The 23,109-nt window shown below is 36.4% G+C and overlaps 2 protein-coding genes and 1 non-coding gene across 10 annotated transcripts; all 3 read left to right on the top strand.

Moving 5' to 3' along the window:
* The first annotated feature begins 8,432 nt into the window (after positions 1-8,432).
* Positions 8,433-8,570, top strand: Y119C1B.13. The gene has a single exon (NR_101551.1). It is a non-coding gene; the product is annotated as a small nucleolar RNA Y119C1B.13 (small nucleolar RNA).
* A 159-nt stretch (positions 8,571-8,729) lies between these two features.
* zig-9 (Ig-like domain-containing protein) lies at positions 8,730-11,012 on the top strand. The gene is made up of 6 exons (NM_058984.4): positions 8,730-8,838; positions 8,889-8,960; positions 9,587-9,735; positions 9,782-9,998; positions 10,247-10,507; positions 10,562-11,012. The coding sequence occupies exons 1-6, from the start codon at positions 8,752-8,754 to the stop codon at positions 10,625-10,627; spliced, it is 852 nt and encodes a 283-aa protein (NP_491385.3). The 5' UTR covers positions 8,730-8,751; the 3' UTR covers positions 10,628-11,012.
* A 2,641-nt stretch (positions 11,013-13,653) lies between these two features.
* bet-1 (Bromodomain-containing protein bet-1) lies at positions 13,654-22,498 on the top strand (the record flags this gene model as incomplete). 8 transcript variants are annotated; one of them, NM_001379845.1, is made up of 14 exons in its annotated part: positions 13,654-13,717; positions 13,802-13,972; positions 14,444-14,539; positions 14,594-14,917; positions 15,694-15,882; positions 16,450-17,106; positions 17,683-17,868; positions 18,183-18,399; positions 18,450-18,587; positions 19,324-19,506; positions 20,572-20,717; positions 21,756-21,809; positions 21,864-21,908; positions 21,969-22,493. In NM_001379845.1, 14 exons carry the CDS (start codon positions 13,661-13,663, stop codon positions 22,062-22,064), a joined length of 2,559 nt encoding a protein of 852 aa, NP_001366623.1. In that variant the 3' UTR covers positions 22,065-22,493. The 8 variants fall into 8 exon arrangements, with proteins under 8 accessions (NP_001366623.1, NP_001366626.1, NP_001367704.1 ...); NM_001379848.2 differs by having other exon boundaries at positions 13,655-13,717; positions 19,318-19,506; positions 21,747-21,809; positions 21,969-22,494; NM_001379837.2 differs by having other exon boundaries at positions 13,657-13,717; positions 18,456-18,587.
* Between the last annotated feature and the right edge of the window lie 611 nt (positions 22,499-23,109).

The following is a 23,109-nucleotide window of genomic DNA, read 5'->3' as shown; positions in this document are numbered from 1 at the left end:
CTCTGTGGCTTCCCACTATATTTTACTCTCTGTGGCTTCCCACTATATTTTACTCTCTGTGGCTTCACCGATTATTTTACTCTCTGTGGCTTCCCACTATATTTTACTCTCTGTGGCTTCCCACTATATTTTACTCTCTGTGGCTTCCCTCTGTGGCTTCCAACCATATTTTACTCTCTGTGGCTTCCCTCTGTGGCTTCCAACCATATTTTACTCTCTGTGGCTTCACCGATTATTTTACTCTCTGTGGCTTCACCGATTATTTTACTCTCTGTGGCTTCCCATTATATTTTACTCTCTGTGGCTTCCCTCTGTGGCTTCCCACTATATTTTACTCTCTGTCCAGTATTATTTACTCTCTGGCTTCCCAGTATTTTTTACTCTCTGGCTTCCCACTATATTTTAGTCTCTGGCTTTCCAGTATTTTTTACTCTCTGTGGCCGCTCATTGACTGAAAACTCTTCGTACTCCTCAAACTTTTTTACAATTCTTCCAAATCTAAATGAAAACCATTAGAAGAGAACTCTGATTTTTGACTCACTGCTCGTAATATCGCTGTATGGCGGTGTAAAATCAATTTCAACAGTTCTATACTTGATCAAAAATGATCTTTTGATCGAGTAAATCAAAGTAGTGATAAGTTTTTTATTCTAGAGTAAAATATAGTGGGAAGCCAGTGAGTAAAAAATACTGGGAAGCCAGAGAGTAAAAAATAGTGGGAAGCCACAAAGAGTAAAATATAGTGGGAAGCCACAGAGAGTAAAATAATCGGTGAAGCCACAGAGAGTAAAATAATCGGTGAAGCCACAGAGAGTAAAATCATCGGTGAAGCCACAGAGAGTAAAATAATCGGTGAAGCCACAGAGAGTCAAATAGTCGGTGAATCCACAGAGAGTAAAATAATCGGTGAAGCCACAGAGAGTAAAATCATCGGTGAAGCCACAGAGAGTAAAATATAGTGGGAAGCCACAGAGAGTAAAATATAGTGGGAAGCCACAGAGAGTAAAATAATCGGTGAAGCCACAGAGAGTAAAATAATCGGTGAAGCCACAGAGAGTAAAATCATCGGTGAAGCCACAGAGAGTAAAATCATCGGTGAAGCCACAGAGAGTAAAATAATCGGTGAATCCACAGAGAGTAAAATCATCGGTGAAGCCACAGAGAGTAAAATAATCGGTGAAGCCACAGAGAGTAAAATAATCGGTGAATCCACAGAGAGTAAAATATAGTGGGAAGCCACAGAGAGTAAAATATAGTGGGAAGCCACAGAGAGTAAAATATAGTGGGAAGCCACAGAGAGTAAAATATAGTGGGAAGCCACAGAGAGTAAAATAATCGGTGAAGCCACAGAGAGTAAAATCATCGGTGAAGCCACAGAGAGTAAAATAATCGGTGAAGCCACAGAGAGTAAAATAATCGGTGAATCCACAGAGAGTAAAATATAGTGGGAAGCCACAGAGAGTAAAATATAGTGGGAAGCCACAGAGAGTAAAATAATCGGTGAAGCCACAGAGAGTAAAATAATCGGTGAAGCCACAGAGAGTAAAATAATCGGTGAAGCCACAGAGAGTAAAATAATCGGTGAATCCACAGAGAGTAAAATATAGTGGAAGCCACAGAGAGTAAAATATAGTGGGAAGCCACAGAGAGTAAAATATAGTGGGAAGCCACAGAGAGTAAAATATAGTGGGAAGCCACAGAGAGTAAAATAATCGGTGAAGCCACAGAGAGTAAAATATAGTGGGAAGCCACAGAGAGTAAAATATAGTGGGAAGCCACAGAGAGTCAAATATAGTGGGAAGCCACAGAGAGTAAAATATAGTGGGAAGCCACAGAGAGTAAAATATAGTGGGAAGCCACAGAGAGTAAAATAATCGGTGAAGCCACAGAGAGTAAAATAATCGGTGAAGCCACAGAGAGTAAAATAATCGGTGAAGCCACAGAGAGTCAAATATAGTGGGAAGCCACAGAGAGTAAAATAATCGGTGAAGTCACAGAGAGTAAAATATATCGTGGGAAGCCACAGAGAGTAAAATATACGGGGAAGCCACAGAGAGTACAGATAATCGAGAGAGTAAAATAATCGGTGAAGCACAGAGAGTAAAATAATCGGTGAAGCCACAGAGAGTAAAATAATCGGTGAAGCCACAGAGAGTAAAATAATCGGTGAAGCCACAGAGAGTAAAATATAGTGGGAAGCCACAGAGAGTAAAATAATCGGTGAAGCCACAGAGAGTAAAATAATCGGTGAAGCCACAGAGAGTAAAATAATCGGTGAAGCCACAGAGAGTAAAATCATCGGTGAAGCCACAGAGAGTAAAATAATCGGTGAATCCACAGAGAGTAAAATCATCGGTGAAGCCACAGAGAGTAAAATAATCGGTGAAGCCACAGAGAGTAAAATATAGTGGGAAGCCACAGAGAGTAAAATATAGTGGGAAGCCACAGAGAGTAAAATAATCGGTGAAGCCACAGAGAGTAAAATAATCGGTGAAGCCACAGAGAGTAAAATAATCGGTGAAGCCACAGAGAGTAAAATATAGTGGGAAGCCACAGAGAGTAAAATATAGTGGGAAGCCACAGAGAGTCAAATATAGTGGGAAGCCACAGAGAGTAAAATATAGTGGGAAGCCACAGAGAGTAAAATATAGTGGGAAGCCACAGAGAGTAAAATATAGTGGGAAGCCACAGAGAGTAAAATCATCGGTGAAGCCACAGAGAGTAAAATCATCGGTGAAGCCACAGAGAGTAAAATCATCGGTGAAGCCACAGAGAGTAAAATATAGTGGGAAGCCACAGAGAGTAAAATCATCGGTGAAGCCACAGAGAGTAAAATCATCGGTGAAGCCACAGAGAGTCAAATCATCGGTGAAGCCACAGAGAGTAAAATATAGTGGGAAGCCACAGAGAGTAAAATATAGTGGGAAGCCACAGAGAGTAAAATAATCGGTGAAGCCACAGAGAGTAAAATATAGTGGGAAGCCACAGAGAGTAAAATATAGTGGGAAGCCACAGAGAGTAAAATAATCGGTGAAGCCACAGAGAGTAAAATATAGTGGGTGAAGCCACAGAGAGTAAAATCATCGGTGAAGCCACAGAGAGTAAAATAATCGGTGAAGCCACAGAGAGTAAAATAATCGGTGAAGCCACAGAGAGTAAAATCATCGGTGAAGCCACAGAGAGTAAAATAATCGGTGAATCCACAGAGAGTAAAATCATCGGTGAAGCCACAGAGAGTAAAATAATCGGTGAAGCCACAGAGAGTAAAATATAGTGGGAAGCCACAGAGAGTAAAATATAGTGGGAAGCCACAGAGAGTCAAATATAGTGGGAAGCCACAGAGAGTAAAATATAGTGGGAAGCCACAGAGAGTAAAATATAGTGGGAAGCCACAGAGAGTAAAATAATCGGTGAAGCCACAGAGAGTAAAATAATCGGTGAAGCCACAGAGAGTAAAATAATCGGTGAAGCCACAGAGAGTAAAATATAGTGGGAAGCCACAGAGAGTAAAATAATCGGTGAAGCCACAGAGAGTAAAATAATCGGTGAAGCCACAGAGAGTAAAATAATCGGTGAAGCCACAGAGAGTCAAATATAGTGGGAAGCCACATTAGAAAAATGGCATTGCGGCGGATTTCAGAAAAATGGCATTGCGGCGGATTTTAGAAAAATGGCATTGCGGCGGATTTTAGAAAAATGGCATTGCGGCGGATTTCAGAAAAATGGCATTGCGGCGGATTTTAGAAAAATGGCATTGCGGCGGATTTCAGAAAAATGGCATTGCGGCGGATTTTAGAAAAATGGCATTGCGGCGGATTTCAGAAAAATGGCATTGCGGCGGATTTCAGAAAAATGGCATTGCGGCGGATTTCAGAAAAATGGCATTGCGGCGGATTTTAGAAAAATGGCATTGTGGCGGATTTCAGAAAAATGGCATTGCGGCGCATTTCAGAAAAATGGCATTGTGGCGGATTTCAGAAAAATGGCATTGCGGCGGATTTCAGAAAAATGGCATTGTGGCGGATTTCAGAAAAATGGCATTGCGGCGGATTTTAGAAAAATGGCATTGTGGCGGATTTCAGAAAAATGGCATTGCGGCGGATTTCAGAAAAATGGCATTGCGGCGGATTTTAGAAAAATGGCATTGCGGCGGATTTCAGAAAAATGACGTTGCGGCAGATTTTAGAAAAATGACGTTGCGGCAGATTTTAGAAAAATGGTATTGCGGCGGATTTTAGAAAAATGGCATTGCGGCGGATTTTAGAAAAATGGCATTGCGGCGGATTTCAGAAAAATGGCATTGCGGCGGATTTCAGAAAAATGGCATTGCGGCGGATTTTAGAAAAATGGCATTGCGGCGGATTTTAGAAAAATGGCATTGCGGCGGATTTTAGAAAAATGGCATTGGGGCGGATTTCAGAAAAATGGTATTGCGGCGGATTTTAGAAAAATGGCATTGTGGCGGATTTCAGAAAAATGGCATTGCGGCGGATTTTAGAAAAATGGCATTGGGGCGGATTTCAGAAAAATGGCATTGCGGCGGATTTTTGAAAAATGGCATTGCGGCGGATTTTAGAAAAATGGAATTGCGGCGGATTTCAGAAAAATAAAATTGCGGTGGATTTTAGAAAAATGGCATTGTGGCGGATTTCAGAAAAATGACGTTGCGGCAGATTTTAGAAAAATGGCATCGCGGCGGATTTTAGAAAAATGGCATTGCGGCGGATTTTAGAAAAATGGCATTGCGGCGGATTTTATCAAAATGGCATTGTGGCGGATTACAGAAAAATGACATTGCGGTGGATTTTAGAAAAATGGCATTGTGGCGGATTTCAGAAAAATGACGTTGCGGCAGATTTTAGAAAAATGGCATTGCGGCGGATTTTAGAAAAATGGCATTGCGGCGGATTTCAGAAAAATGGCATTGCGGCGGATTTTAGAAAAATGACATTGCGGCAGATTTTTGAAAAATGACATTGCGGTGGATTTTAGAAAAATGGCATTGTGGCGGATTTCAGAAAAATGGCATTGCGGCGGATTTTTGAAAAATGGCATTGTGGCGGATTTCAGAAAAATGACATTGCGGCGGATTTTATCAAAATGGCATTGCGGCGGATTTTAGAAAAATGGCATTGCGGCGGATTTCAGAAAAATGGCATTGCGGCGGATTTTATCAAAATGGCATTGCGGCGGATTTTAGAAAAATGGCATTGCGGCGGATTTCAGAAAAATGACATTGCGGCGGATTTCAGAAAAATGGCATTGCGGCGGATTTTAGAAAAATGGCATTGCGGCGGATTTCAGAAAAATGGCATTGCGGCGGATTTTAGAAAAATGACATTGCGGCGGATTTCGGAAAAATGGCATTGCGGCGGATTTCAGAAAAATGGCATTGCGGCGGATTTCAGAAAAATGGCATTGCGGCGGATTTCAGAAAAATGGCATTGCGGCGGATTTTTGAAAAATGGCATTGTGGCGGATTTCAGAAAAATGGCATTGCGGCGGATTTCAGAAAAATGGCATTGCGGCGAATTTTAGAAAAATGACATTGCGGCGGATTTCGGAAAAATGGCATGGCGGCGGATTTCAGAAAAATGGCATTGCGGCGGATTTTAGAAAAATGGCATTGCGGCGGATTTTAGAAAAATGGCATTGCGGCGGATTTTAGAAAAATGGCATTGCGGCGGATTTTAGAAAAATGACATTGCGGCGGATTTTAGAAAAATGGCATTGCGGCGGATTTTTGAAAAATGGCATTGCGGCGGATTTTTGAAAAATGGCATTGCGGCGGATTTTTGAAAAATGGCATTGCGGCGGATTTTTGAAAAATGGCATTGCGGCGGATTTTAGAAAAATGGCATTGTGGCGGATTTCAGAAAAATGACGTTGCGGCAGATTTTAGAAAAATGGTATTGCGGCGGATTTTAGAAAAATGGCATTGCGGCGGATTTTATCAAAATGGCATTGCGGCGGATTTCAGAAAAATGGCATTGCGGCGGATTTCAGAAAAATGGCATTGCGGCGGATTTTAGAAAAATGACATTGCGGCGGATTTTAGAAAAATGGCATTGCGGCGGATTTTAGAAAAATGACATTGTGGCGGACTCTTCAGAAAAATGGCATTGCGGCGGATTTTAGAAAAATGGCATTGCGGCGGATTTTAGAAAAATGACATCTGCGGCGGATTTTATCAAAATGGCATTGCGGCGGATTTCAGAAAAATGGCATTGCGGCAGATTTTAGAAAAATGGTATTGCGGCGGATTTTATCAAAATGGCATTGCGGCGGATTTTAGAAAAATGGCATTGCGGCGGATTTTAGAAAAATGGCATTGCGGCGGATTTTAGAAAAATGGCATTGCGGCGGATTTTAGAAAAATGGCATTGCGGCGGATTTTAGAAAAATGGCATTGCGGCGGATTTTATCAAAATGGCATTGCGGCGGATTTTAGAAAAATGGCATTGCGGCGGATTTTAGAAAAATGGCATTGCGGCGGATTTTAGAAAAATGGCATTGCGGCGGATTTCAGAAAAATGGCATTGCGGCGGATTTTAGAAAAATGGCATTGCGGCGGATTTCAGAAAAATGGCATTGCGGCGGATTTTAGAAAAATGACATTGCGGCGGATTTCAGAAAAATGGCATTGTGGCGGATTTTAGAAAAATGGCATTGCGGCGGATTTTAGAAAAATGGCATTGCGGCGGATTTCAGAAAAATGGCACTGCGGCGGATTTTAGAAAAATGGCATTGCGGCGGATTTTATCAAAATGGCATTGCGGCGGATTTCAGAAAAATGACATTGCGGCGGATTTTAGAAAAATGGCATTGCGGCGGATTTTATCAAAATGGCATTGCGGCGGATTTTATCAAAATGGCATTGCGGCGGATTTCAGAAAAATGACGTTGCGGCAGATTTTAGAAAAATGGCATTGCGGCGGATTTTAGAAAAATGGCATTGCGGCGGATTTCAGAAAAATGGCATTGCGGCGGATTTTAGAAAAATGGCATTGCGGCGGATTTTATCAAAATGGCATTGCGGCGGATTTTAGAAAAATGGTATTGCGGCGGATTTTAGAAAAATGGCATTGCGGCGGATTTTTGAAAAATGGCATTGCGGCGGATTTCAGAAAAATGGCATTACGGTGGATTTTAGAAAAATTGCATTGCGGCGGATTTTAGAAAAATGACATTGCGGCGGATTTTAGAAAAATGGCATTGCGGCGGATTTTTGAAAAATGGCATTGCGGCGGATTTTAGAAAAATGGCATTGCGGCGGATTTCAGAAAAATGGCATTGCGGCGGATTTTTGAAAAATGGCATTGCGGCGGATTTCAGAAAAATGGCATTGCGGCAGATTTTAGAAAAATGGTATTGCGGCGGATTTTATCAAAATGGCATTGCGGCGGATTTTAGAAAAATGGCATTGCGGCGGATTTTAGAAAAATGGCATTGCGGCGGATTTTAGAAAAATGACATTGCGGCGGATTTCAGAAAAATGGCATTGTGGCGGATTTTAGAAAAATGGCATTGCGGCGGATTTTTGAAAAATGGCATTGCGGCGGATTTCAGAAAAATGGCATTGCGGCGGATTTTTGAAAAATGGCATTGCGGCGGATTTTTGAAAAATGGTATTGCGGCGGATTTTAGAAAAATGGCATTGCGGCGGATTTTAGAAAAATGGCATTGTGGCGGATTTCAGAAAAATGACGTTGCGGCAGATTTTAGAAAAATGGTATTGCGGCGGATTTTAGAAAAATGGCATTGCGGCGGATTTTAGAAAAATGGCATTGCGGCGGATTTCAGAAAAATGGCATTGCGGCGGATTTCAGAAAAATGGCATTGCGGCGGATTTTAGAAAAATGGCATTGCGGCGGATTTTAGAAAAATGGCATTGCGGCGGATTTCAGAAAAATGGCATTGTGGCGGATTTCAGAAAAATGGCATTGCGGCGGATTTTAGAAAAATGGCATTGCGGCGGATTTTAGAAAAATGGCATTGCGGCGGATTTCAGAAAAATGACGTTGCGGCAGATTTTAGAAAAATGGCATTGCGGCGGATTTCAGAAAAATGGCACTGCGGCGGATTTTAGAAAAGTTTTGGAATATATTTTAGTTTAGCAGGATGTTGAAAATTTTTTGATATCAAGCAGTGATTTCATATCAAGCAGTGGTTTCAACGGCAGTGTGTGTTTTTTTTTTCGGTGAATAAATATGTATAATGTGTATGTTCTTCCCAATCGAAACAAAATATCTGAAAACTTTGATGCAATAGTTACTCGGCAAAACGAAATAATATTGAATTTTCTGAAATATTTTTGAAAATTTAATGCGGCAAACAAACAACGCTGCCGCCACCACACACAGAATAATCAGTTAATTTTTTAGTTTCTATCAATTGAAATTGATTAAAATGATGGAAATTTGGAAATGTTTGTGTTGATAAGAAAGAATAAATAGTTCTATACACTATACACATATTGAAAATAATGTTTTTTTTTCGTCTTTTGGAAGAGAAAAAGGAAATATTTTTCAGTTTTGACCATAAACATTGTTTTCTACTGTACATTTGGTACTAATGTTGTCATTCTTCTCAACTGATCAAATTTTCCTTTTTTTTTTAGAAGAATGCTCTTTTTGCTGAGCACTGAAAAGTTTTGAAATCGTAATTTTTTTCTGAATAACCAAATTTAAATTAAAAGTCATCCTAATAGTTGGTAGAATTTTGTTTTTTTTTAGGTTTTCAACTTGTTAAATGATATATATACCAGTTGTTGCTCTCCTTCTCACCACATCTACCTTCTCTCGAGCGGATAACTCTTGCGAATCCACGTGTACACCTGTGAGTTTGAGACTGATCTTAGTGAAGTTAAGTTATTTTATATTTTTCAGGATGGATACCCACTACCGTGTGGAGTTTGGCTGAAAAATGAGACGAAATCCTCGACGTTGGGCACTTATGCAGTGAGATTTATTTTAAGTTAATTAGGAACTGGCTGCAATTTTTCGTAATTTTTCGCACAAATTTCTAATCCTTGTCAGACAAAATCAATTTTACACAAATTTCCAATCCAAATTTCCAACCGACACTTTTATAGGTGAAGCCCCAGGAGCCGCTACTATCAAAAATCCTAACTACATATTTTTTACTAAAATGTTTAACTTAAGGGTTTGGGCATTCTGGCAATTTCCGCGCACTCGATATATCACAAAATAAATCAAAAAAATTAGTTTGTAAAAAATTTTCAATTTATTTTTGAACTTTAAATTTTCTAATTTGCATTATTAGTCTCTAAACCACGCCCTTTTCCGACGCAGACTCTTCGTATTTAACTGGTTCCTTTTTCTCTATTTTGAATATAAATATTTTTAAATATTTATTCTTAAAATCAAAACTTCCTACTCAAATTTAACAAATCTGACGGATCGTGGAACTCTTAAAGAAAAATTGCATTTTTATGATTTCTTGGTATTTTGAAGAAAACAATTTTGAGCAATAAACCCAATAATTCAGATGAGGAGATTTTTATAAAGTTATACCTCGGATGTATAAAAGCAATACAAATAAATTTATTGTCTAAAATTTCCAGCTCAACAGCGGAGTAGCGAAGCTTTACTGCTCGTTCACTTCCCTTCCACAACCCGTTCAAATTCAATGGATGTTCCGCCCATCAGACAGTGTAAATGCACAATGGCGTGAATTTCCGTGTGCCAAAAAAGAAGAGCACAAGAATTGCCAGTGAGTTCTTTCAGCCAGACTGCTAAATAATTTCTTTATTTTGCAGAAAAGAAGAAATAATTGTGGAATCAAATTGTGAAGTACGAATGAATTCTCTGAAAATGAGTGGAACCTACAAATGTGCGGCCACAATTCCCAATCATCACGAGCAGAGATACAGAGCATTCAGCTCCGAATTTGCAATTAATGTAGTTGGAATTGAACCAGTGAAAGTCATTTCCAGTAGTCTACAACGCGACAAAAATGGAGAAATTAGTTTAGAGGTGCTGTTTCGGCCACGGCCAATTGAAAACGCTCCGCCCCCGAGTCATGGGTCTCGATAGGTATTTGGCAGCAAATCCGTCGAGCAAATAAAAAACACCTGCTCACTTTTCACTAAATGTTTTAGACATTATTTCGACTTAAAAATTATGAAAAATTCTTCAAAATGACAAAACCGGCAAAAATAATTAAAAATGTTTGAAAATACTGTTTGTCGCCAAATGTTATTAGCATTTCCTTTAATTTCCAGGTGTGCGCCAATCCGCGTCCAGAAGTTTTTTGGCACACAACCGACGGAATCATCACTCCGGAAAAAGCTTCTTCAAGATTTGCAGTCACTTCTCTGTCACAAAGAACAACTCTAAAACATCGAAGTGATCCATTATCCACGATTTCTTATTGTTATCGGACAAGTCTTTTAATCGATAAAGTTCATGAAAATGATGAATTCCGATTGTCGATACGTGGTGATTTGGATATTATGCATGAGGAGCTCAAGCTTAAAGTAAAGGTGAGTGAATGCTTTACTGGAAATATTATAGAAAATAAAAATTGTCTTTTTCAGAGCTCAATGTCCGCCTATGGAAGCTACTTTGTTCTATTAATTGTTTCAATTGCTTTTATGTTTTGATATGTTATCAGATTTATTTTTTCTACTCTCCGACAGTTATAAAATTGTTTAAAAGTACGGTAACCGGTCTCGCCACGACCGAAAAATAGTTAAATTGTGCCAACGATTGTGCGTCTTTAACAATTACTGTAGTCGATATTTCCTGATTTTTTATCTCACTTTCTCAAATGAAAAATCGTAAAATCTATATTGCATTTATTTTTTATTTAGCGCCTTTAAAATTCAAAAGATTTTCAATTTATTTTTTTTTTTGAATCGTGAATGGTGAAGGAGCCTAAATATAAAATAAAAATTCGATTCATTTTTCAGGATAATATTTGTAAGTTTTCTTTCAATTGACATTTTTTATTATTCAAGTTATAAAAAATAAATAGTTATTTAAATACAGTAGTTTTGCTCTAAAAAACCACACAATTTAAAATTTTTGTATGCGCGCGGAGACCCGAAGAACTCGGGGGATGTCCAATTGGGGGGGATTACCAACGGCTTGCAATACGCCCATTTCTGCAACTGCCGCACGGTTTTAAAACTGTATTTTTCTCAATAGAGCGAGAATTAACAAGAAAAAATAATTTTAAAACCGTGCGGCAGTTGCAGAAATGGGCGTATTGCAAGCCACGGTACTGTGGGCGGGGCCAATCCCCCGAGTTGGTAATCCCCCCAATTGGACATCCCCCGAGTTCTTCGGGTCTCCGGCGCGCGCCGAAAAACTACAAAAGTGTGCATTCTTACGTGTCGGTGTTCACACATTTCACATCAAGTTTGACGCGCAATTCACATTAACATTTTTATTTATTTTTAAAATTTCTAATTTCTCTCAGAATTTGCGGATTTTGAGATTTTTTTGAGGATTTTTTCGCTAAAAATTCGATTTTTCCTTTCTTTATCTAATTTTTGTCCCTAATGACATTAATTCTCTCGAAATTCCAGAAGAGATCTCGCTGTAAAAATTTGAAAACATTTATATACTTCTCGTCAAAAGTTTTGCAAAGCTCATGCTCGTTTTTTTCTTCACATCATCACGTAATAGTTGAACTTGTAGTTTTCCGAGTTATATAATCCCTCGAATTATTTACTGATATATTTGGATTCCTCGAAGAAAGCTTACACTAATCCTCTATCATCCGTGTGATAATACATTTTCTATGTGAAAATCGATCGATTTGAGCGGAATTTTAATAAAAAATTAAGATTTCCGGGTGTGTTTCAACTATTTTTATAGATTTTAAATTTAACAAGCATTTTCAACTTCTATATTTCGATTTCTAATTCAAATTGACATGAAAATGCGGCTGTTTAACTTTCCCTCACTCATCTATACGCAGAAACTTGTCCTCAGAATCCTGTTCTTTAGAATTTTGACTTTTATGGTCGTTTTAATTATACGCCGAGAATTTTGTGTTGCCGAGAAGCTCTGAACCATGCTCCGTGCCTAATCGCATACCGCGCAACTTTCAATGCACACACACTTCGTCCAAATTTCAGTTTCTTCCATACACACACACAAACATTCCATAACATCACTTCTATGACCACAGGTCTCTAGTGTATCCACTTCGAATGCGATGCCCGAAACCTCTTCATCCATCCGTCTCCTTCTCGCTCTCTCTCTCTCTCTCTCTTCTCCATCTCTCTCCACATTTTGCCTGCTATCTCGTGATTGTCGTCCCGTCCGTGTTCCGCCGCACACACTGCCTGTCTTCTCTTAACCGTGTGTCGATCAACTCCCAAACCGCTACGCTATTTCTCTCTCCCTCTCTCTCTCTCTTCGGCGGTGACATTTCTGACTAGATGGTCATACAAAACGCGTGCTGCGCGCGCGCTCCGCAAAAATCGACGCGAATCGATTAATGTGCGTCTCGTTTCTCTATCTCTGACCGCCCCCGCTTCAACCTAACACTATTTTTGAATGCTTTTCAACTGTAACTTGCAGCTAATTAGAAGTTGAGAGATAACCTGTTGCGATTGGCTCCGGGCAAGGGTTGGGAGGTCGCACCAGAAATTTTAGAGCTCTAGGATTTCAAATTTTTGGGTTTCAAGACCGTAACATGATTTTCTTGGAAATTTATCACAAATCATGTAGAAAATCGATATCAGTAAGAGGGAGTGAGTGATCTATCATTTTTTATCTTTCGATCTGAAATTCCACAGCGAAGGTTTTCTGCCGAAATTTCGAAATTGGTATTTTGAACTATCCGATAATTCGTAGAACATCAAGATAAAGTGTCAACCTATAGAAAATCACATGATTCGTCAGAAAATAACATTAATTTCATATGAAATAGTTGAGAAAGTGCTCAAAAATGGCCTAAAATTATCCAATAATCGACATTTGACAACTTTCAGCACACTTTTGAACCGTTTATCAATTGTTTCTGCTGAAATAGACGTATTTTTCGGACGAATCGAGTGATTTCCTATAGTTTTACACTGATTTTTGACAAAAAAATATTGATAGAACATGGTGCATTAGGCAATTTTTTAGAATTGCCGTCTACACCTGATTTCGATGGGTCCTCGTGACAAGACCCAAAATTTTATTATTTTTATCGTTGAAAAAAATCAAATCAATAACACCGCAATCACCATTTGCAAAGTTTAATTAAATACAATTTTTATTAAAATATTTCAGGAATAAAAATATTAGTCAGAATAATCCCATGTTCTTCTAGCGATTTCAACTAATTCTTTGAAAATAACATTTCTTGGAATTTAAGAATACGAAAATAGTCACTTCTTTGTATTCTAGAAACGCTAATTCCTGCAACCGACAAATTAAAAGTACAAAAAATGATACGGCAAGCGCGCTCCAATTCAAATCGAGTCTCCCGCCTTCCTTGACGTCATTGCTAACAGCTGCTTCGGTTTTTTCCTCCAAATTTCGTGGTTCAAATTTTATTTTTAATTGAATTTTAACAAAATAGGAAGCTAGTTGAGTAACATTTATTATTAATTTTGTAAAATATTCTGCAAATTCGGCGTTTTCTTTTAATTCAAATAAAAGTTTTCAATAAAAAAAATCGATATTTTCAGATGTCTGAGGGCAGCGGAGACCAATCACAACAACGACCATGGGCAAGTCCGCGACAGGTAATTATTTTGATAGAGCTCAAATTAAAAATTTTATTAATGATAATTAATTTTAAAAAAACCTCAATATTCAAATTTCTGCAGCAACCAATCAAAGGAATCGTACAGCCACGAGTACTTCCACCATTCGGAAAGCCAACACGACACACAAACAAACTGGACTACATTATGACAACAGTACTCAAAGAGGCTGGAAAACATAAACATGTCTGGCCGTTTCAGAAGCCCGTCGATGCGGTTGCTTTATGTATTCCTGTAAGAGTTATAGGCTTTTGGGCTTGCTGTATTAGACTTTTATACTCGAAAAGGACCGAATTTCGGTTAAAAATTTCGAAAAAAGAGCCAAATACCTCTAAAATAAGAAATTTCGTCAACTTTTCATATCGCTGCAACTGGAATACAGTTTTTAGAAATTATCATTCTTTATTTTATATTTTGGTCTATTATATCGCGTTAATTAATTGATTTAGACAGTTTTTAAGTCGTTTGGCATAATTTGGATGACTATCCGCTTAAAATGTGTCAAAATCGACGAATTAACGGCGAAAATATTCTATTAAAACAGATTAATCGATAAAAAACTGTATCCTAGCTGCTAAAACATGGAAAAATGAGCTGAATTTCAAATTTTAGCTAAATGACGAAATTCGCTCGTTTTCGTCACAGCTATTTAAATTTTAAATTATAAAAATTCAAAAAAAAAATCAATATTTTAAACGTTTTCAGCTATATCACGAGAGAGTCGCCCGACCAATGGACTTGAAAACAATCGAGAATAGACTGAAAAGTACTTATTACACATGTGCTCAAGAATGCATTGATGTCAGTTATTTTCCCCCGTTAATTTCATTTAAAATAATCGAATTTTAATTTCAGGATATCGAAACAGTTTTCCAAAACTGCTACACATTCAATGGGAAAGAGGACGACGTGACAATTATGGCCCAAAATGTGCACGAAGTGATAAAAAAGTCACTGGAACAAGCACCTCGCGAAGAGCATGATATGGATGTTTATTGGGGAAAAAATAAGAAAAAACCGGCAAAAAGTGACGGTGGATCGAAATCTTCGTCGAGCAAGAAGAATGATGCTCGTGGACCATCTGAAGCACCGTCAGAGGCTGGAAGTGAAGTTTCGTCTGTAACAACAGCATCAGCAGCAGCCCCGACGGTTTCTGAGTCTGCGAGTGTTGCCGCGAAGGTGAGGGATTGAATGTTGCAATGAGGATTTTACTTTAAAATACTCAAACTGGCCTCAAATTCCGAAATACCACAAAAAAACGAAAAAATTCATTAAGTTTGAAAAAATCCCCTCACTCAAATTACCGCGCTTTTGTCTCTAAACTCCGCCCATAGAACGGTGCCGCAGTTTTGTTTTTTTTTTATTTCGACACAAATTATTTTTTGTGTTGCTTTTCTAATTTTTATCTACAAAAAAGGTCATAAATGTTGAAAAGTATTTTTATAATTTTCTTGACTCGATACGAATTTTTAAAAATACTTCTGAAATACGAAAAATAAAAAACATTTATGACAGTTTTCTACATTAAAATTTGGAAAAACAACACAAAAAAGAGAAGAATTTGCGTCGAAATTTAAAAAAAAACCGAAGTTCGGCATGGTTCTACGGAGGAGTTTAGAGACAAAAGCGCGGTAATTCAAATTGGTTGGCAAAAAAAAAGGAAAACACCAAAATCATCGGTATCTAGGACCAGTTTGAGTATTTCAAAATAAAATTCCAATTGACGGCGATCCACCTTTTAAAGTTCAAATTCCCTCTGTTATGGGTCCCGCGACAATTTATGTGTTTTTTGTGCTCAATTTTCTTATTTTCTGTTGTTTTTGTGGTTTTGTTGTCAACTAACTTTGTTTTCAATTTTTTTTTCAAAAATAAATTTTGTTTCAAAAATCGCGGACCCAAGATATTTTCTGTGATGTTTTTTAAAAAATTTTATTATCATATATTCATATTTTCAGCCAGAACGAAAAGTGGCCGGAAAGAAGACGGGAAAACGAAAAGCCGAATCAGAAGATGACGAGAAGCCGGAACCTTTGAGAGCAAAACGAGAGGTGGCTGTTGTCAAAAAAGAAGTTCATCAGCCATTGCTCCCAAGTATGAAGCCCTGTCTGAAGCTGCTCAATGATTTTTCTACAAAAAAATATCAGGTAAGTGTTGGAATCTAAGTTTTAATTTTTTTTTTAAAGAAAAAATTCTAAAGTGTTCTGAAATTCTAAAAAAAACCATACAATAAAATCTTTAAAAAATCTAGAAAACTAAATTTAAAAAACTTTTAAAACGTTTTTTTTCCAAATTTTGTGTTTAGAAGCTCTCATTTTAGAGGGAATTCAAACAGGATATTAAAAGAAAAATTAAACATTGAATTTTTCATTCTTTCGCAATTTTTTGTTGTAATATTTCTGAATTTAAACCTATTTTAATTTTAAAAACCAAAAACCTTAAAGGCGCGTACACTTTGAGACTTTCGACAATTGGTGGTTATGAGACCCGTATTTTTGAAGAAAAAAAAAATGCCATTTTGCGAAAAATTTTTGGGTCTTTGCCACTTTTTGACTCGAAATAAACAAAAAAAATTCCAAAATTTTTAGAAGTTTTTCAAAAATTTTCCCACTCCACTTTTAATAAAACGTGATAAAAAATTTTCATAAGCAATTTTTCCGCAATTAAAAAAATTATGTAAATAAAAAGTTTTTCAAAAACCCCTATTATTATAGGAATTTGCTTGGCCATTCAACGAACCAGTAGACGCTGAACAACTGGGACTCCATGATTATCATAAAATTATCAAAGAACCAATGGATCTGAAATCAATGAAAGCAAAAATGGAAAGTGGAGCATACAAGGAACCTTCAGATTTCGAGCATGATGTTCGTTTAATGCTCAGGAATTGTTTTCTTTATAATCCAGTCGGTGATCCGGTTCACAGTTTTGGTCTTAGGTTTCAAGAAGTTTTTGATAGACGATGGGCTGAACTAGGTGATTCGAGTTCTCGTGCTTCATCAGTTGCACCTCAATCAGCTCCGATTGCTCCAACTCCGAAAGTAGCAAAATCAAGTGCTCCAAAAGAACCGAAAGAGTCTCGAAAAGAGCATAAAAAGGAGACGACTTTTGAAGCAAGCGGTGCAAAATCGGAGGATTTAATGCAGATAAACAACGCGTTGAGCATGATTCGAGAACGTGAGGAAAAGCTTAAAGCAGAGCTCGCCGCTGCACAAGCGATAAAGGATAAACTGACGAGTGTGAAGAATCGACGAGAAGATAATCCGAATGAGCCATTTCCGGAGAAGCTTATCAATGAGACAAGAGCCTTGTGCACGACGCAAGTTGGACAAAATGCTTCAAGTTCTTCAGCTTCTTCTGCTGCTTTGAGGGTTTGTTTTGATTTTCTAAAGAATATACAGTGTTTATTGAATTAATATGGCCTACCTATTCAATTTTTTGTTGCAAAACTGCCTCAATCAGAGCTGGGACCAAAAAACAAAAGTTGAAATTTGTGAAAAAAACAAAAAAGTGTTTGAAGTACACGAGGTAATTTTTTGTGGTTTTTTTGGTTCCAAAATACCAACAAAAAACAATTTTTGCTTCAAAAAAAATATACAAAAAAGCGCAAAAAAATGAAAAATCAAACCTTCAAAAACGAGATTTTTCAATTTTGTTCCCTGTTTGAATTTCCTCCAAAATGAGAATTTCGACCAATCAGCGATTCGCTCCGCACATTTTTGAGCCAATAATAATAAGTGTACGGACGCTGATTGGTTCGGCTTCTTATTTTGGAGGAAACTCAAACTGGGACATTAGGAAAAATTGGAAAATCGGTTTTTTATTCTTAATTTCCATTAAAAAACTAAGATCACTGTTAATAGCAGAAAAAATTATATTAAAAGAATAAAATACATTTCCCAATAAAATCAACTTGAACAAAATTAGAATAATTCTTTTTTTTTCAGAACGGACGAAGCAAAAAAGCAGCATCCGCACGTCTCTATGGTTACGAATTTGATTCGGATGATGAGGATAATAAGATGGCACTGACTTATGAGGAAAAACGAAACTTGAGCAATCTGATTAATAATTTACCCAACAATCAACTCAACACCATAATTTCGATTATTCAACGGAGAGAACGAAGCGCTGTTGGTTTTTTTTCTCTGCAAATTCCTCGCCAAACTGGCTCTAGAAGAATGTCGATTTACGGAGCTCGTGTACTCCCCGAGGAGAAGTTTATAGATTTTTTGGCTAAATTTGTCAAATACAAATAAAACTCAACAAAATTTTTTTTTCAAAAGCGTGCAAAGTGTCAGGAAACGCACTTATCCTTCTCCTAGAGGAGTACACAAGTTACGCAAATCGACACATGAAGGTTTTTCCAATTTTGAAAAAATGCCACATTGGGCCCAGATTTTTGCTCTTTCAGTGACTTTTTTTTTCAAAATTCTTAAAATTTCAGCTGATGCAACAACAACTCGATGACAGTGAGGTTGAACTGGATTTCGAATCACTTGGAGATATGTGCCTGAGAGAAATGGGTGCATTTATCAAAACAATTCCAACATTAAACGGAAATGGCGATGATGAGAAGCCGAAAACGTCTTCGAATCCGACATCTTCTGGAGCAACAGGATCAAAGGGTTCGTCGTCGTTGGAGAGCAAAAATGGAAAGAAAAGTTTGTGAAATTCTGTTGTTGAATTTCTTGATATCTAACAAATAATCTAGCTTCAGAGAAAAACTTCAATATGTCCGAATCCTCGGATGATGAGACGTCGAATAGTCGAAAACGTCGAAAGAGAGAGAGCAGTGAATCACAGAGCTCTTCGTCCAGTGATGATGATTCAGATGATGAGGATAGGCCGAGTAAGATTTGGGAACCATTTTTTGGGGAAATTTAGGAGAAACATTTTCTATTGGAAAAAAAAAATTTGAAAGGAGCTGTTTCAAAATTCTCTTATTTTTTTGACTGTAACGTTCACAAAAGATTATAATTTATCTCTGTTGGGAATTGAAATTTTTGAAAACCATTTTTTATTACCCAGAAGCGAAGTTTTTCAAGTTCAATCCCACCTAAAAGGAGTACTGTAGTTCCTCGTTGCTTCTGAATTTTTTTTCAATATTTCCTAATTTTTTTATCCGTTTCCTCTTTTTTCCTAATTTTAACATTATTCAAAAGCAAGCATGTAAAAATTTATAAAATTTAATCAACTTTATAAAACGAAAGAAAAACTAGGAAAAATCAATGCGAATTCCACAACAACGAGAAGTTAGAAACTACAGTAGTCCTTAAAGTTCCAAAAATTAATTTTGGACCAAAAAACAAAAAAAATTGAAATTTGCGAAAAAAACCAAAACCACTCTAATAGTGCCAAAATGTCCAAATGTCATAGTAAAACTTTTCAAAAAAAAATTTATATTTTTTACTCACAAGGACATATAAAAGTGGCAGTTACCGAGTTTTTGCCATTTGTTGAGAAAACTATAACAATCAGGGAATATTTTTGAACCAAAACAATTGAAATTTGCGAAAAACCAAAAAAATTAATTTTTCCTCAAAATACCAAAAAAAAACCTGATTTCAATTCTAACCCAGTTTCAGGTATTCCCCGTAAATCAGGTCAACCACCATCAACATCACGTGAATGGAATCAATCATCAGCTCCTCCACCACGAATGGGAGGAATGGGAGGACAACCACCAATGTCACGAGTACCTGCATCATCATCCACATCTGTATCAGCAATCGGAAAGAACAACGCAGCCGCCTCGTCGAATTCATATCGTGAGCATTTATCATTATGTTAGGACAATAATACACATAAAACTGTGTGTGTGTGTGTCTGTGTCTCTCTTATTCCATTTGTCCGGGGCAATCCCCTTCCATTTCCACAAAATAATTAGTTTTCATTATCGAAAAATTGTTTTAAAATATTGGCTTACAAGTTTAAAACTTTTAAAAGTTGGAGTAGAATCTTTATATGAATGTTTAAAAAATTTATAGAATTTTTCTAAATTTTTTATGATTTTTTTTGTTCAAATTTTACAAAAAAAAAAGTACAAATGATTGTTTTAATTGTTTTTTATAATGTGTAAAACTTAATTTGTCTCAGGAATTTTTCGAAAATTACCTAAAAAATGGATAATTTAACATTTAAAAACTTTTTTTCTGCGGGAAAATGTCAGAAAATTGAAACAAATCAAGTTTTGCAATTTTAAAACAAAGAAAATCCAATCAATTTTAATTTTTTTTGTTGTAAAATTGAATAAAAAAGTTCAGAAAAATTTTATAATTGTTTTCACAGTTATACTCCACCTTTAAAAGTTGAAAAAAAAATCATCAAATTACTGGTAAATTTTTGTTAAATTTCAGTGTTCTCTCTTTCTTCAAAAATATATATTTTTATCATTAGTGTTCAATGAAATTCCAGAAAAAAAATTAATTAGTTTAATAACAATTTTTTTGAAAAATTTACTAACAAAAATTGTCGTCGCTGAATAATTCTTGAGTTTTCTATATATATATTTCTCATATTTAATATGTAAAAATTTTTCCGCATTTTTTTGATATATATCATTTTTGTCAATGCCCCCCATCCCCCCTCGTCTAATATTTTCCGATTTTTTTTTGAGATTTTTATTGCCGAATATCATTTTTCGTGAATAAATTTGATATTATTCCCTGATATTTTACTTTTTTTTCTAATTTCCCTCCTTCCTTGCACCGGACAAATGAAAAAAAGAGGGGCTTTTCAGGTTACAGATGTTTTTTTGTCAGGAAATTAAACTTAAAAATTTCCAACAAAAAAAAATGGAAATCGAAAAAAAATTCAACGAACCTTGTTTTTAGAAGCTCCAAAACCTGCACCAGTACCAGCACCAACATCATCAAGACCTCCGGCAGCACCGAGACCACCGTCAAAACCAAAGAAAACGGGTGGAGCGAGTATTCTTGATACTCTACTTCCAGATACATTTGGAGCATCACCTCCCCAGGTACTGTGGTGGTCGATGCAATTTTTGAATTGGACATTTAAAATCTCTGCTAGCCACCATTTAAAGGCACATGCAATTTTCTGATCAATCTGAAGGCTAGCACGTGGCCGTGAAATAAGAAAACTCGGCCACGCTCATTCGTCACGGTAGAATCTATACCTCTTTCAAGACTATTCTAGTCAAGTTTCTGAAAAATGTACCGTGAAAAATTTCTTTTTTTTCTCGAAAATCGGCTTGGAACTGTAGAAAGCCCAATGTCGACAAGCTTAAAAAAATATGCGACATGAAAAATCAAGGATAAACCGATGGCCGAGGTTTTGCTTTTCCTAGGCCATGGGGCAAAAACCACTTTTTGTCGATTCACGGAACTCGTGTTCTTTGGGTGTTTATTAATTTTTTGCATTTTGCAGATTCTACAAATTATGACTGAAAATTTTAATACACCATTTTTCCTAATTTTTTAGTAATCAGTATTCAAATTTTCAATTTAGTTTCATGTTTTCAAGAAAAAAATTGATGAATTTACAGATGAAAAACGACCTTTTTTGGATGTCGACTGAACTTGATTTACGAGAATTTAATTTCTTTGTTACTGAAGAAAACGAAAAAAACAAAACATTTCAGTTTTGTTCAAAAAACCCCCCAGAAAAATTGAAAATTATTGGTTTTGTTCAAAAAAAAAATCGAAAAAACCAAATATTTTCGGTTTTTCTTATTAAAAAAAACGAAAAAAAAATCAAAAAAATCCAAATAAAACACCGAAAATATCGGAAATTATCGGTTTTGCTTTAAAAAATCGGAAAAAAGATATAAAAAGAAATAAATTGACGATCTAGATGTAAGTTACGAAAAAAAAAATCTAAAACCATGTAATTTAGCCAAAAATTACAAAAAATTAATGTATACTTCTCCGCGCGGGAGTACACGAGCTGTGTAAATCGACACTTGGTTGTGTTATTAATTAAGTGCAGAGATATCGAGAAAAAGACGAAAAAAAAATCACCACAACTCAAAATTAATTTTTCAAAGTTTTTCCAGTCGCAACCAACAACGTCGGCTACGATTAGATCACCAACGGAAAGCCAACCCGGGGTAATTTAATTTTAAATTTTCTTTTTTTCCATTTTAAAATCTCAAATTTCTCAGAATGGTGAAGACGAGCAGACCAGGATTCAGAGGATGCGGATGGAGGTGAGAAAATTATTTCTATTTTTTAAATATCTAACTTTTCTTAAAATCAAATAATTTCAGGCAAAGCGAGCCCGCCAAAAAGAAGACGAAGGCAGTGTCTCGTTGTCAAACCAAATGGAAATGATGGCTGCATTTGAATTTGATAATACATATTAATAATATTTCAGCCCCGGTTTTCTTGTTTCCTATTTTATTCTGTTCACTTTTTTGTTTATTTGTTTTTTCTCTTTTATTTTCTCTCGTTAAAAATCTCAATCAATCCTCAGTAATAAGAGCCCAATTGACCCAAAATGCTCAAATGCCGATATATATATATATATATATATATATATATATATATATATTTCTTTGAAAGACCAACACAATTATCATGTTTATTTTTTATTTTTTTTAAAGATTACTTTCATGTCATTCTTTCCCTTGATTTTTACCCATCCATTTCCCACATCACTCTCTCTCTCTCTGTTTTAAATGCTTTAACTGGAATCACTGAAATTCGAATTGAACTCAAATCAAAATTATACGATTAAGTGGGGTGCCTTCCGTATTTTTAACTTTTTTTTCGGAGTAAAAGATTTTATGACTTTTTTTTTTTTTTGTTTCAGTTATTCCGGAGATTTTCAAGATTTTCCTGGGAGGGCCATTTGAAACAAATTGACCCTTTTGAGACAATGACACAATTGACAGAACATTGTAGTATGGGTAGCTCCTTGACACTTCTAAAATGGATAAAATTGTAGTTAGAGGTAAATAAATTTACGGATGTACTATTTAAAACATGTTATGAAATAACAATAGTTTAAAGTTTCCAAAAATTATGACTCTGGACGGTAAATTAATTTTAAAAAGTTAGAACGGTAGATCATATACCGTTCTAACTTTTTAAAATTAATCTACCGTTCACATTGGAACATTGAACCGTTTTGCACCCAGTTTCACGATTTCACAAAAGGGCAACAATCGCGTGTACTCTTCTATCTCCAAATTCCATATCCGAAATGTTTCGGGCAAAAAAATTAAAGGACACACGCGTGTCGCTTGGTGAGAAGTCATTTGTCACAGTCCAACAGTTTTGGATAAATATATTATATGCATTAAGAATTGGAGTTGGAGCTGAATATCTGAATGCCGGGCGGAAGAAACAAGAAAAGGGAAATGGCGTTAAAAATTAATGTGAATAAGAAGAGATGAAGGAGGGGGG

The sequence above is a fragment of the Caenorhabditis elegans genome, chromosome I (genome assembly GCF_000002985.6).
Source record: "Caenorhabditis elegans chromosome I".
Lineage (NCBI taxonomy): Eukaryota > Metazoa > Nematoda > Chromadorea > Rhabditida > Rhabditidae > Caenorhabditis > Caenorhabditis elegans.
This window is presented reverse-complemented; position numbering and strand designations above follow the sequence as displayed.